The sequence below is a fragment of the Thalassophryne amazonica genome, chromosome 17 (assembly GCF_902500255.1).
Source record: "Thalassophryne amazonica chromosome 17, fThaAma1.1, whole genome shotgun sequence".
Taxonomy (NCBI): domain Eukaryota; kingdom Metazoa; phylum Chordata; class Actinopteri; order Batrachoidiformes; family Batrachoididae; genus Thalassophryne; species Thalassophryne amazonica.
This window is the reverse complement of record NC_047119.1, coordinates 7,297,796-7,313,249: the sequence shown is the minus strand read 5'-3', so window position 1 is coordinate 7,313,249 and position 15,454 is coordinate 7,297,796. Positions and strand designations below refer to the sequence as shown.

General features: G+C 39.7%; 1 protein-coding gene across 4 annotated transcripts in view; it reads left to right on the top strand.

Annotated features, from left to right (window-relative positions):
- Nucleotides 1–15,454, top strand: part of erbin (erbb2 interacting protein) — a 134,643-nt gene that overhangs the window by 103,049 nt on the left and 16,140 nt on the right. For all 4 annotated transcript variants that reach the window (XM_034191591.1, XM_034191589.1, XM_034191590.1 and 1 more), the window contains exons 10-16: nt 818–962; nt 2,773–2,845; nt 5,648–5,777; nt 5,875–5,990; nt 7,905–7,974; nt 11,453–11,561; nt 14,800–14,921. In XM_034191591.1, coding sequence (XP_034047482.1) covers nt 818–962; nt 2,773–2,845; nt 5,648–5,777; nt 5,875–5,990; nt 7,905–7,974; nt 11,453–11,561; nt 14,800–14,921 — 765 coding nt within the window. The remainder of the gene's footprint in view (nt 1–817; nt 963–2,772; nt 2,846–5,647; nt 5,778–5,874; nt 5,991–7,904; nt 7,975–11,452; nt 11,562–14,799; nt 14,922–15,454) is intronic.

Sequence of the window (15,454 nt, the reverse complement as noted above, 5' to 3'; positions counted from 1 at the left end):
CTGCTGACGTGAGCGCAGCATTAAACAGGATGTGACAGCAATTAAATTCCCTTCAGATAGTTTGACATGTTTAACATCCACAAAATGAAAATCTTCATTCAACCAGTCATACAGCAGTCACATCTAGGAGGAACACAGTTATGTGATGAACTGTGGTGCACATCCCCATCGCTAAGGCACATGTGTTCTTTGCAGCCTTGCAGCTGTGAGGAAAGTAAAACAGTCTTAATACATTACACACAAATGCTTGTTGATTATTTTGTTCAGAAAAGCCTTCTGCCTGAAAACTCAGATGAAAACCCAAGTACATGTGTATCCACTCAAAGGGATAAAAAATTTTGTTGGTGTTGAGTGTTTATCCCCTCAACATGGGATAAATTACAGAACCAAAGCTCTGTCTGGCGCAATAACTGGTGCAATAATGCGCCAGTTATATAATAGGCTTAACTAAAATGACAAAAATAATTAGAAAGCTGCTGTGAATGTAATTGTATGTAGGTATATGTTTGAATGGGGTTACTCTGTTTTTGTTTTGAAATATCATTCCCCGATTAAACTGTTAAACTGCAATGTCATGCAATAAAAAGCCAGTAAGAAGTCTGGAATGAAGGTCTAGTCTGAGATGATTTGAAATGTATTTTTCCTGTCTAATATGGTTACCTGTGTAATCTCTTTATATAAGGATTTCCTGTTGGTGCTCTTTGGGGGATTATTTAAATCCACTGCAGTAGCCTGTGTTCCGCCACTGCTTAATGAGATATCACTGAAAATCCTGTGTTACTTCTGTGCGTTTTTTTTTTTTTTTTCATCTGTCCAGATGCTGGGAATGTTAAAACAGCTGGTATACCTGGATGTGTCCAAGAACAACCTAGAGATGGTAGATGAGCAAATCTCTGGATGCGAGAGTCTGCAGGATCTCCTGCTCTCCAATAATGCCCTCACACAGCTGCCAGGCTCCATTGGTGAAGATTAACACACACACACATAAAACCAGTTGTATTATAGTTGGGTTTTGTTTTGAAACCCGACACATGTTCTTCAACCTTTTTCTCAGCAGAATTTCCCTGTTAAATCTGTCCCACTGCCTAGAGTGAAATCTCAGTCAGTGGACACTTTGAGTGGAGGAACGCTTTTTTTTTTTTTTTGTAACTGCGTTCGCCGTTCTGTCACCAAACAGTGGAAGAACCACTGAGGTGCCATACTTCACATATAAATTGCAATGGGGTTTTAAGTCAGTGGCCTAGAAAACAATAAAAAGCATCTTGGTGTAAATCAAAAAACGTTCATTGGCTTAGCGGTTTTCTAGTAAGCCCTACTCAGGCTTTTCATACCATTTAAAGTTAATATTGATGAGTCATATCAAATTATTTAAATACAGTCCTGCGGAGACGGGGAGAACTGTTCAGTGACTCTTCTCACTTATAGAATACTGAATGAAAGGTTCTGGACTTGCAGTCCACAACTTTTCAACTGCTGCTAGCTGGGCCTGTGTAATGATCAGGGGAAGCTGTCAATAAAAACAGGTTTTCCACAGTGTAATTACTTGAAAGAAAAAAAAAAACAACATAATTGTCTTTTGTTTATTGTATTTATAAAATTGAGTAAAATCAGAAATGCATGCAGGTGATGTGACCGCCTAATGTTATCTGAAGTAATGCATCAAGTACGGTTGTAAAACAGCTGCTAGTAATAAGTTGTACTATATGTTTTTTTTTAAATTATTGTAAATAAAAGGATTACACTTCCAGTTTTATAGCATCAGAAGCAGTTTAGTTTACTTCTTTTAATAGGGCAGCACAGTCTCGTTTGAACCCCTACGTGATATCGTGGGATTTGACCACATCTGCGGACAGCCAGCACGAACACGGCAGAGAATCCCCGGGCGCGGAGTGTGCGAGTGTCAGCACAAACCATTCAGCCTAGCTCAGTCAACTTAAAAGCATGCTCACTTGTTTAAAATGGTTTCCGCTGAAACCCCCATCCTCCGAATGGTTTATGCTGACACTCCCACACTCCACCCAGGGATTAGTCTCTTCCCACAAACAGCATCACTTCTAACAGGAAAATGGTGTACTGTTTTGTTTTCGGCTGCCATCACCGAAGCAGTCGTGAAAAGTGCAGGTTTTTTCGGTTACCAGTGGAGAAGGGAAGACTTGGCAAATGGGAGAGGTTGTGTCTATAAGTTTTAGCCTCTCTCGGCTGCACAACCACCTTGACACGTTTTGAGCTCTGGGTCATAAACAAACCGCAACACATGTCCGTTTTCCACTACATCATCACTTTTTCTTTGCATTTTCACTTTGTTTGCATGTAATTTGCACAAAAACTTAAAGAAAGTGCCGTGTTTCTGTCCCCGTACATAGAGAAGTTGTCATATGTGTCATATTTTACCCCTTTAGCACCCACCCTCAAACGAGCTGCGCCGCCCAATTGATATAGTTAATGTTAAACACCTTGAAATAAGGAGTGAGTAGTTGATGTTTATAAGTAAATCTGGATGTGCTGAAAAGATTACATTTATAGAATGTGGGTGTATTTTGAAATGATTTCTTTTCTCCTTTGGGAAAACATTCCTGTTCATGAGTAAAAACTTCAGTAAATTGAATTATGCCAGAGACACTGGCGTTAGTCAGGAAATCAATTTTTGGAAACTAGGACTGATGATGGTATGAATAAATTCAATTTTCTGCTTAAATGGATATTAAGTACTAATCAATAAGTTTCCTGAGCATCCTGTGTCATTCTGTCTCTTCCTGTCCTTTTTCTCTTCAGGCTCCCTGACAAACCTGACTACTCTGAAAGTAGATGAGAACCAACTGATGTACTTACCGGACTCTGTTGGCGGGTCAGTCTTAGAGCAGTGTTTCAGTGTGTGCAGAATAAACCATGAGATCAGTGGATTATTGTTGTGTCCGTCTGTCATCTGCTTGAAGGCACAAAATGTCAAACATTCCCTTTAAAAAAAAAAAAACACACACAGTGCCATCCAGTTCCATGCTTACTTTGGTGATACGGTCCATCCAGAAAGTATTCACAGCACTTCACTTTTTCTACAATTTATGTTACAGCCTTATTCCAAAATGGAGTAAATTCATTTTCCCTTCAAAATTCTATTCACAACACCCCATAATGACATCACTTTTTTTTTTTTTTCGGTTTTGCAGATTTATTACAAATAAACTAAGAAATCACGTGTAAGTAGGTATTCACACCCTTTGCTCAATACTTTGGCAGCAATTACAGCCTCAAGTCTTCCTGAATATGATGCCACAAGCTTGGTGCACCTATCTTTGGGTAGTTTGGTCCATTCCTCTTTGCAGCACCTCTCAAGTTCCATTAGGTTGGACGGGGGGCATCGTTGAACAGACATTTTCAGATCTCTCCAGGGATGTTCAATCAGATTCAGGTCTGGGCTCTGGCTGGACCACTCAAGGACATTCACGGAGTTGTCCTGAAGCCACTTCTTTGATATCTTGGCTGTGTGCTTAGGGTTATTGTCCTGCTGATAAATGAACAGTCGCCCCAGTCTGAGGTCAAGAGCGCTCTGGAGCAGGTTTTCATCCAGGATGTCTCTCTTCATTACTGCATTCGTCTTTCCCTCAATCCTGACTAGTCTCCCAGTTCCTGACACTGAAAAACATCCCCACAGCATGATGCTGCCACCATCATGCTTCACTGTAGGAATGGTGCCCGGTTTCCTCCAACATCACACCTGGCATTCACGTCAAAGAGTTAAATCTTTGTCTCATCAGACCAGAGAATTTCTCCTGGTCTGACAGTCCTTCAGGTGCCTTTTTGGCAAATTCCAGGTGGGCTGCCATGTGCCTTTTACTAAGGAGTGGCTTCCATCTGGCCACTCTACCTATCCTATCCACCTGATTGGTGGATTGCTACAGAGGTGGCTGTCCTTCTGCAAGGTTCTCCCCTCTCCAGCGTTTCTCCCCCGTTCATTCAGTTTAGACGGGCGGCCAGCTCTAGGAAGAGTCTTGGTGGATCTGAACTTCTTCCATTTACAGATGATGGAGGCCACTGTGCTCATTATGTTCAGACTTCAAAGCAGCAGAAATGTTTCTGTACCCTTCCCCAGATTTGTGCCTCGAGACAATCCTGTCTCAGAGGTCTACAGACAATTGCTTTGACTTCATGCTTGGTTTGTGCTCTGACTGTCAACTGTGGGACCTTATATGTAGACAGGTGTGTGTCTTTCCAAATCATGTCCAATCACCTGAATTTACCCCAGGTAGCCACCAATTAAGCTGTAGAAACCTCTTAAGAATGATCAGTGGAAACAGGAGGCAACTGAGCTCAATTTTGAGCTTCATGGCTAAGGCTGTGAAGACTTGTATACATGTACTTTTTTTTTTTTTTTTTACTTTTGTTTAATTTGGGAAAAAAATTACATTGTCATTATGGGGTATTGTTTGTAGAATTTTGAGGAAAAATGAGTTTCATCCATTTTGGAATAAGGCTGTAACATAACAAAATGTGGGAAAAGTGAAGCGCTCTGAATACTTTCCAGATGCACCATAACCACCGTTAAAAAGTCAACATGCATTACTGAAAGATAATATTTTAATGTTGTGGTTTGATGTCATATTTATTTATTGGGTCAGTTTGAAATTGTGTTTATTGTGACGGCTGCAGTGATCATCTTGATTTTGACAGCCCTCCAATACAACCATGAAAAATCAGATGTAGCTTTTCTCAGGCAGCAACGGACCATAACAAGCTAACAATCAGCATCTGTGGAGACTGCAACAACAATTCACTGTGAGCCGTCATAATTCAGTCTCCATCCACATTCACAAGATAGTTGTTTAACTCACAAATACGAGTGTAGGTTTGCTCTTTAGCCATTGTTTCCAAACATTGCCCATTATTACTTGTTGCATAGCATATCCTTGTGTACCTTGACATGGATTATGGCACAAAGCCTGAAATTGAAGATAATCTCATGCGAGCAGTTTATTTTCAGGATGCATTTTTTTTTCTTGCACCTTCGCACTATGTGGATGTACTTTGTTTTCGCAAGAGAGAATCCGCTGCTCTTTTTGAGGTCAGATTTACATTGTAGCTATGGTCAGAATAATTACTGCATCGATTTCTGCGATATATTGGCATGACCTCAATTGTTCTCACCTTGATATTGCCGGTTGTCTTTATGCAAGTTTGTTTCTGTAAGAATGTCATCAACATAATGCCGTCATAAGTACCAATGATTTTCACTACTGTTGTAAGACTCTTGCAGTCAGCCATGGTCACAGTAACTGTTCTGCATCAATACTGATGTTAGGTCTTCTTGGAACACCTCATTCTGGGTTTCAGCATTTGTTAGCAGTTGCTTATCTCTGTGCTTGAATATCTTGTACTCATTCGTAGTAACATTTGTCTGATCACAAATTTTAGCTCTATGGTTGCAACGGTGAGGCTTTCTTGAATGAACCATCACTGAGTTGTTGCCCTGACCCGGTATTCAGCAGTTAAGAATATTTTTACTGTAGTATGATGACCAGAACACTGAGCTTTGATTTTAGCGTATTGGCATCCAAATCAAAACTTGAATATGAGGTTCTTGCAGCAGAGGAAATCCCTACCTTATCAATAACCAGAGCTAAATCCCTCCTCATCCTGTTTCTATCTGCATTAGTCTGACATCGCTGGATGAGCTCGACTGCAGTTTCAATGAAATTGAAGCCTTACCGTCTTCCATCGGTCAGTGCCTCAACATCCGCACATTTGCAGCCGATCACAATTTCCTTACCCAACTTCCCGCTGAGGCGAGTATTTGCATTAGTGTACATGGTTGCCTTACTGTCTGTAACTGCTGGCCCTGTGTCCCTGTGATTCTGAGCACCCAGTTTCTTTCCCTCACAGTTGGGCAACTGGAAACATGCAACAGTGGTTTTCCTTCATTCAAACAAGCTGGAGTCTTTGCCTGAGGAGATGGGTGACATGCAGAGGCTCAAGGTCATCAATCTCAGCAACAACAAGTAAGTGTTTGTGAATGGAATCAAGTTTCTGCTCAAAGCCATTTTTCCAAAATGGTATAGTACCCGGAAATGTTTCCCTTTAATACTAGCTTTTGAAGCAGGCTTGCAGTATTTCAGTGTTTACATGAAAATTCAGTAAGTTTTATCTTACATATTATATTCCAATTCTAAGGTGGAACTATGCTAGTATACAAAGGTATATCTAAAAATCTAAAAAGGAAGAGTAAAATAGAAGAGTAGAAAAGAGTAGAGTAGAGCCACTAAGGTGCCTGGTCTTGAGAATCAGGGATGGTAGGTTATGAGTCATGAGTTAATTCTTACAAGAACATATATGAGTATAACCCAAGTAAGATGGCACTTTATTTGTCTTCTATGGTATGTGTACTGTCTTTTGTTCCTGTACATGTTGACTGAATTATGGAACTGTGTTTTGTTTCACTGCATGTGAGCCTTTATCCAGGCTAACACTAAATCCGAAGCATGCATAGACATCAGGGGTGATTGAAAGGTTTTGAGCCCGACCAAGAAGAAACCACAGTTGAATTAATGTAAAGCTTTATTTTTCAACATACAACGCTACTGGTTTTTATACTACATATTAACGGTGTTGTTGCAAGCGCCTTCTCGCCGCGGGCTATCAACAACCAGCCATAACTAGTTCGTACTTGTTGTTTTTCGTGCCAAATAGCAATATAGCAAAATGGCTAACAGGATTTTGAACCATAAAGATGACTTGCGACTTTGAGAAATCAACTCTGCAGTGAAGAATTGTTTCAGGTGGGATTGGCTTGATTGTGTTGTGCAAACCAAGCTAGCGGGAAGCGAGGAGACTGTCGATTGTGTCCTCTGCAAATGTTTTTGCCGTTTTCTGCCAGGATTCTGTTAGTTAACGCTTCACGTGGCGTGAAAGCATTGGAAAGTCAAGTCACCAGCAGTAAACATTGTAATGTTATAAAGACCAGACAGACAAACTACACGCTGCCCGGTTCTAGCAAATCCTCAACAGCATCATAGTGTCCATCCACTTTTCAAAGATGTCAAGATGAACAGAAGTGGCCAAACAGATCGTATCTGTAGATGACAGGTTGAAAAATTTAGAAGTAGATTGAAGTATATTCATGTAGTACAGGTGAAGTAAAGTGGTTGTGCATTACTTTACAGGTATGATTAGTTTCTGTTACTTTATGTTGAAAAAATACTGCACTCGCTGAAATTTATTGTCTGGAATAGCCCCAGATCGCATCTCAGACCTTCTAGAATTCAAAGATTTTCTGAGGGTGCATGGCCCCAGATTCCGTTATTAATTTTGGGTTTCATCTTTTTCTTGTTTTTCTGCACTTTTATCCCTGCTTGTGGCATTAAAGAAAGTGTGGAGAAAAAAGAGGTTCTTTCAGTTGTTCTTTGAACCAGGCTTGATCTAATTGTTATATTTTCAATTTTAAATTGTCTTTGGCTCATGCTCCACCTCTCCACCTACTTTCCTGAAAATCAGCCTTGTAGTTTTTGTGTGATCCTGCTGATAGGCAGGCAAACAGGGCTGAAAACATGACCTCCTCGTCTTGTGTAATAATTTCACATCGTGATTGAAGCGTCTTTATTCTAGCCAGAATGACAGCTCATTTAGAAACTAAGTCTGCCTGATGTTTTAACAAGTATTTTTCCTTTTAATCATTGCGAAATGTTAGCAGAGTTGAATTGAAACCTTTTCAGCTCCAGTGCCACAGCGCTGGAGTTTGTAAAAACAAAACTGAAATATAGCCAAAGATAAACTTTATAGTCCACCCTCATACAGTTAATTTGTTTCACATGTTGAATTTCACAGGCACTTTGTTCCTTTGCAGAGACATTTTGTTCACAAGTCTCTTTGGTTGTTTGTGCTAAATGACTGAGTAGCTACGGTTTGTTCCACTACAGGCTGAAAAATCTACCCTACAGTTTTACTAAACTGAGTCAGATGACTGCTATGTGGCTGTCTGAAAATCAGGTAAGATCACATATTTTATGTTTAGATCACACATATAGATACAAACACAGTTCAGGTTGTCAGATGGTGTCGTGTTCTGTAGAGGTACAGTGTCAGGAGGTTGTTTGTGGGTTGCCTGTTTCAGATGTAAAATAATCCATCTTGGTTAAGGAACCTGCACCAAAACATTCAAAATGCATTAAACAACTTCCAGGAAATTTGATCTAAATGTGCCAAACGGTACTAAAGAGCAGATGTTGTGATACGCTGACCTCTAAATCTCTGAAGTGTCAAAGGATCCTGTTGTGTATCACAGAACTTTGTAGTTACCTGAGTACTTATTTAAGGACAGAGGAGGAGTATTACATGAGGTTTGTATCAATTACACTGGAAAATATTATGAAACAAGTCTGAGTGATGAAGCTGATTTCGGAGATGAGGCAGCAGCAGTTGGGTGGAGGTGAGAAGGACTTGCTTGTAAAAAATAAATAAATAAAAATAAGGTTATTGAGAGATTCAAGGTTCCTGAGCCAGTTATGTTTGTGAAGTTTGGTTTGTTTTCTTTCCTAATGTGGTTTTTGACAAGGTAAACAGTGGAAACGATTGAGACTGTTGAGCTCCTATGATGAAATTGCTTGGATTTCCTTCTTTGTCAAAGTAATCCTTGTATGGGGATGGAATGTGCGAAGTTCACATCCAACTTGTGCTTCACGCAGAAGTGCAAATATGTAGAGATAGGGTACTGTAAGTTAGGAGAAGGATTAAGTCTGGTTGCCTTTTCTAGCATATTAGTATTTTTGAATTACAGTCTGTTTGACTGGCTTTAACAAATTGCTACAAAGTGCAGCTCTTCTGAATGCCCAAGAATAACTTGAGGTTCCACTCCTGAGATTAGTTTTAAGGTTTCTACTGTACAATCAATTTCATACTTCCTTACAGATATATAGAGGCATGAGGCCGAGGTCACTGACTGTGGTTTTGCTTCTGAACAAACCTTCCTAGACAATAAAATATGTCAGAGGTGTGGAGGAATTTAATGTTTTTGGTTTTGTTTTTACCTCACTTTGTGTTTTTATATTGTCTGATTCTCTGTTAATTCAATTTTATCAAATTCTGTAATTATGTAGCACTGAATCGCAACATAAATCACACTAAAGCATGATACACAAGCAAGGTTTAACCCTTACCCACTGCACGAGCAAGCACATAGACAATAATGGTAGGGTAAAAACTCCCTCAGGCTTTGTATTATCATTATTATTATTATTATTATTATTATTATTACTACTAGAGCCTGACCGATATGGATTTTTTGAGGCCGATGCAGATAACGATATTTGGACATCAGCCGATAGCCGATAAATTGGCTGTTTTTGTTTTGTTTTGTTTTTTGTTTTTTTTTAATGAATAAAATGTTCTTTTTTTGGACCTTTAACAAAAAAGGTATGAGCTAAAAGCTGAAGCTTTGTCCTCATATTGATTAACTTTATAACAGAGAAGAATTTTCAAGTTCAAAAAATGCAATTGGAGCAGTTGGGGGCTATTCAAACAGGCCAACTAATAAGATATCAGTCCTGAAAATGATCTTTGCCATATCACGTGATGTAAATCTGCCCTACGATTGGATTTTGCAAAACCATGTGAAGGAGAACCAATTCCGATTGGACACTCACACTGCGTACGTCATCACACATCTTCTGTGAGGAGTACCAAGATGGCTGACGGTGGATCAAACGTCCGCGGAGTTAACATTTCAGCAAAAAAAAAAAAAGTAAGTTTCTATCTCATATCATTAAAAAGTTATTTACAATTTAGTAAAGCTTGGTCCCAACCGTCGTATACGACGGCATCGGCCCCAGAGGGTTAATGGCGAACGGCAGTAATTCTCAGAACCCTTCCAGACGACCAGTGAATCTGAATGTTTCAACCTCTTAGCAGTAAACAAATGTTTTTCATGGTAGAAATAAGGTCTACACAACGTGGGCTTAATAAAAAACGTGACCGACGGAATGAAGCACATTTGACACTTTACTACATAAACTGAGTTAATCAAACTGAGTTGAACTGAAATGGGAGAAATGTGGGGTGAATGTAATCGCAAAGTTTTTACAACAACATCCTTATAAACTTACTTGTACGCTTTTGTCAGCCGATCAGTGCAGTGTGACGGCGAACTATGGGGGCCGTTGATGAACACATTTAAGCAGGGGTGTAAGCAGCTCTCAGTTGAATGGAGTCAGAGCTCCATCTACTGGACAAATGGTGCAAGGACATTTTACATTGCCGACACAAACATTATTTCAGTAAATGCTCTGTTTATGAGAAATTATCTGCGTTCTATCAGCAAAATTTCGGCCGATAGTGAGTATTTTGAAAAGGGCTTATATCAGCCTTATAATATCGGCCAGCCGATATATCGGTTGGGCTCTAATTATTATTATGGGAAGAAACATCAAGTAGACCAGACTCACTGGGGTGACCATCAGCTTTGGTCACAATAACAAATAAAACACAATAAAATTGTTAGATCATGAAGTCATAGAAATGTTGCAGCTAAGCAGCCTATATAATCCAGTATTCACAATGAGAAACAGCCAAAAGGACATCCAGGATGAGTCCCGGCCAAATAGACTGCACCAGGAAATCGGAGATCCTGTCGATGACAGATCAAACTACAGTAGTTACTAATTTCATACCTGTTGGTTTGTAGATCATTCAAGAACATTGCAGAGATACTATATGTATCTAAATACACCTATTGCAGTCAGCAGAGTAGAAATCCTGTCTAATAGACATATCAGCACTAACATCTTTGGTGGTATGGCATGGAAGTCCACCATGTGTGCCTGTCATGCCAGGCTGTAGAAGCCTCCATAATTACAGCATTTCAGATGACTTTATTTATGTGAGGGATGAAGCAGTCGTCCTCACAGAAAGGAACACAGTACATGACAAATTTAGAAGATCAGCTTTTCCTTTTCAATGTGATCTATTTGTTATTGTTGATGACCAAAATGTCAGAAATTGTGTGAATAACGTTCAACGCAAGCATTTGGAAGGTGGTGTGGAGACGGTACTGCTGCCGCTGCACGGTTGACCAGTTGACATATAAACTGTTGTGGTAATGGCATCAGGAAAGATCAGTATTGGAGTTCACGGTCTATCTAAGACGTGTTTGATCCCAGGCCGTGCTGTGGGACAGCAACAACAACCATTTACAAACTATGGCAGCTTTTCTAGAAGAGTAACGTGGCTTATCGGTGGACATAACTGAAGCAGTGTTTTGGTCAAGTCGGAGCAGTGGGTAAAGTGGAGTTAACTCTGTGGAATGAATTTCTTCCACATTGGATTGTGTGGAGCTGTTTACCCCCCAAATTGTTCTTTTACAGTAACTGAATTGGTGTCCCACACTGGGGCGCGCAGGGGCACACTGAGCTTTGAGAAAATAGTTGGTGTTTACAGATGGCACATTGTGAAACTTATTTTTTGTCTCCCACAGTCAAAACCCCTGATTCCTCTCCAGAAAGAAGAGGCTCCAGACACACACAAAACCGTGCTGACTAACTACATGTTCCCCCAGCAAACCAGGACGAACGACTGCACATTCAGTGAGGCTCGGTGTCTTTCATACGTTCAAAATGAATCTTTTGAAATCACCTCAAACAACTGAGGCAATGAGGCTCATCAGTATAAATTACTAAAACACTGCAGAACCTTAAACTCAGTTGGAGGGTTTTTTATTTCTTATATCCTTGTGTGAATATTTTGCACAGTTAAAAATAATTAATAGGATGGTGGTGAGATTTGACTGTAACACAGCAAAACTTTCCAGCTGTCTATAAAAATGTGATGAATACCAACACATAGCAAAGACACAAAGTAACCCACAAAAAAGTACAGCAAGTGAGCTTCAAATAAGTTTTTTTTCTCAGGCTTTGTTTGCCGGCACAGCCACTCCTACAGCAGGCTGCAGCACATTAGTCTTACAGGTGACCTGCAAATGTTCCAAAATGCATACTTTATAAGAGACCTTGTTATCTGATATGAAACCGTAGGCTTTTGTCACGTATCCGTTAGTCTGGTTTGGTGTCCTGTTGCACTGAAGAGCTTCCACTGACCCGGTTACGTCTTAACTTTAGACTGATTGATGGTTTGACAACCGTCTGCCTTAACGATTGTAGTGATAAATATTCACACACAAAATTTATACACTATTCTAAATTGTAATGAGCTATGTCCTTGATTGTGGTCATCCTGGTTTAGTGATTGCAGACCGTATGTACACATCAGGTGGTTTACTTTACCACCAAGTGTTCAGCTCAGGCGCCTTTATTTCTTTTAGTGTCTGTTAAATTTTAAAGCAGGGCTGCCCGATTTGGGACCCCTGGACCCTGTTAGGCCCATCATAGAAATTAACATGCTCTCTGCAAATTAATAAATTAATTTTTAGCAGATGAGAGAGTACTGTTTATTTAATTTTTTAGGTTTACAATGTTCATTTTCTATCAAATATGATGCATCTAATTGTGTATTAGTGCATCATCTTCCGTTTTGCTTGGGTTCACCACTGTGGATCTGGTCTGGATCCCCACATTGATGTGGCACACATTTTATGCTAGATGCGCGTTCTGATGCAACTCCAGACAAATAAGCAGATTGTTCCACAGGTGGCCTTTGAACCCCGAACATTCTTGCTGTGAGGGATGAGCGCTGCCACTGCACAAACATAATGAATGCAGTTGTAATGTCATGTTAATGTATGCATATAAGTCACATGTCAACATTTATTAAAGGGATCCAGATTATTATACAGTGCTTCAAAGGAAAGAATTTGTGCTCCACTTTTACAAGTAAGGGTAACTAAGATTGATCTCAGTTACTATATAGTTGCTTTCATCACAAATTTATTCTGTTTTTTATTATTTTTCTGAAGATATAGTTAATTGAAACTAGTTCCTTGTATCCTGTAACTCTGTTTAGCTGTTGTAAGTATGATTATTTCTCTGTGGTGAGCAAGAGAGTTGTTAGTATTAGGTCTATAAAGCTCATTTTGTCAAAATTGGATTTTTTTTCCCCCTGTGCTAAGCAGGGAAAAGATAAACGTAAGGTAAGATCAACTTTATTGATCCCACAGCTGGGAAAAACAGTTGCTGCAGCAGCAAGAGTTGTACAGTAGTAAAGAAAAGAAAAATATTCACATTAGCAGTGTTTGGTGCATAAATACTGATGTGAACAGATTAAGTGAAAAACAGAATATAAGCGCATATATATATATATATATATATATATATATATATATATATATATATATATATATATGGTAAAATTATTGCACAGGATAAATTGCACAGTTTGCATGTAATAAAGCACAAAAGGTTGCGGAAGCTGTAGTTAATAGTGCAAAATCAGCAGGTGGTTATGGTGCTAAAAACATTTTGAGGTATTGTACAGTCTGACTGCAGTTGGAATGGTAAATGGACTGCATTTATATAGCGCTTTTCCATCTGCATCAGACGCTCAAAGCGCTTTACAATTCTGCCTCACATTCACCCCGATGTCAGGGTGCTGCCATACAAGGCGCTCACTACACACCGGGAGCAATAGGGGATTAATGGCCTTGCCCAAGGGCCCTTAGTGATTTTTCCAGTCAGGCGGGGATTTGAACCCATGATCTTCTGGACTCAAGCCCAACACCTTAACCACTAGACCATCACCTCCCCTGGACCATCACCTGCAGAGGCATTCTGTTTTGTGGCAGTATGGTGGCTTAGTGGTTAGCACTGTTGTCTCACAGCAAGAAGGTCATGAGATCAATTCCCACCTGTGTCCTTTCTGTGTGGAGTTTGTATGTTCTCCCAGTGTTTGCATGGGTTCCCTCTGGGTGCTCCGCCTTCCACCGACATCTGTGTGAATTGTAAATTTTATAATTGTCGAGGCCTCTCTTGTAAAAGAGATCTTGATCTCAATGGGACTAACCTGGTTAAATAAAGATTAAATTTACACCGAGGGTGCAGAAAATCTATTACTGAGTGAGCTGCTTAAGGCTCTCGCAGTCTCATGTAAGGGGTGAGAGGGATTGTCAATAATTGATGTCAGTTCAGCTAACATCTTCCTCTCACCTACCACCTCTGTGGGGTCCAGAGTACATTCCAGGACAGAGCCGATCTCTTCCTGTCCCTCTCAGCTGCCCAAAATAGGCATGACTGTGTCAGTTAAACATGATGAACAACTATTTCGTTAATACGTGTACATAGGTTTGCATGACTGTAATTTATTAAAAGCATATTTCCATGCATAAGTAAATATCACGTTGGGTTGTTCCTTCCACTTACTGTGATGCCTGTATAAAGGGACTCTTGGCGCCATCTCATGGTCAAAGTTATACTTGAATCAATTTAACACTGTATGTGAATTACTAGATACCAATTAATACCTGACAAATTACCAATAAATGATTAATAAATCTCCTACTTGATTCTTTATCAACAGTTTTCAAATTAAACTGGAAACCTATAAACCTCAGTATCTTTCACACACCTGTTCCCTAAAGGAAGCATACTTAAACATGAATAGAATAATATATAAATGCACCTCGAGTTTAAAATGGCATTGCTTTTGAGCACGTTTTACAAATGCTGCATAGAACATTATAAGTAATTTCATTTTATGATGTGTCGTACAGCCAAATCCTGATAATGTTTAAAAACTGGAAAAATACCTGAGAGCTTATTTAATTGACAGTCAAGAAATCTTTATTTAGGAGCTTCCTGGAAGCTTTTCCGTGTTTTGTAATCAGTCAGTATTTTCTTCTGTTGATTTGTCATGCTTGTTTCTGCCCGGTTTCAGACATTCCACACTCTGACTCTGAGAGCTTCAATCCGACTCTGTGGGAGGAACAGCGTAAACAGCGAGCTCAGGTGGCCTTTGAGTGTGATGAGGACAAAGATGAGAGAGAGACGCCACCAAAAGTGAGCATTCCATTTTTCACTGTTTGCATAACTGAAATTTAAGCTACTGTGCATCCGGAAAGTATTCACAGCACTTCACTTTTTTTCACATTTTAGTATGTTACAGCCTTAATTACAAAATGCATGAAATTCATTATTTTCCTCAAACTTCTACACACAGTACCCCATAATGACAATGTGGAAAAAGGTTTTTTGAGATTGTTGCAAATTTATTAAAAATAAAAACTAAGGAGTCGAATGTACAAAGGTATTCACAGCCTTTGCCATGAAACTCAAAATTGAGCTCAGGTGCATCCTGTTTCCACTGATCATCCTTGAGATGTTTCTACAGCTTAACTGGAGTCCACCTGGGGTAAATTCAGTTGATTGGACATCATTTGGAAAGACACACACCTGTCTACATATAAGGTCCCACAGTTGACAGTCAGAGCACAAACAACCATGAAGTCAAAGGAATTGTCTGTCGACCTCCGAGACAGCATTGTCTTGAGGCACAAATCTGGGGAAGGGCACAGAAACATTTCTGGTGCTGT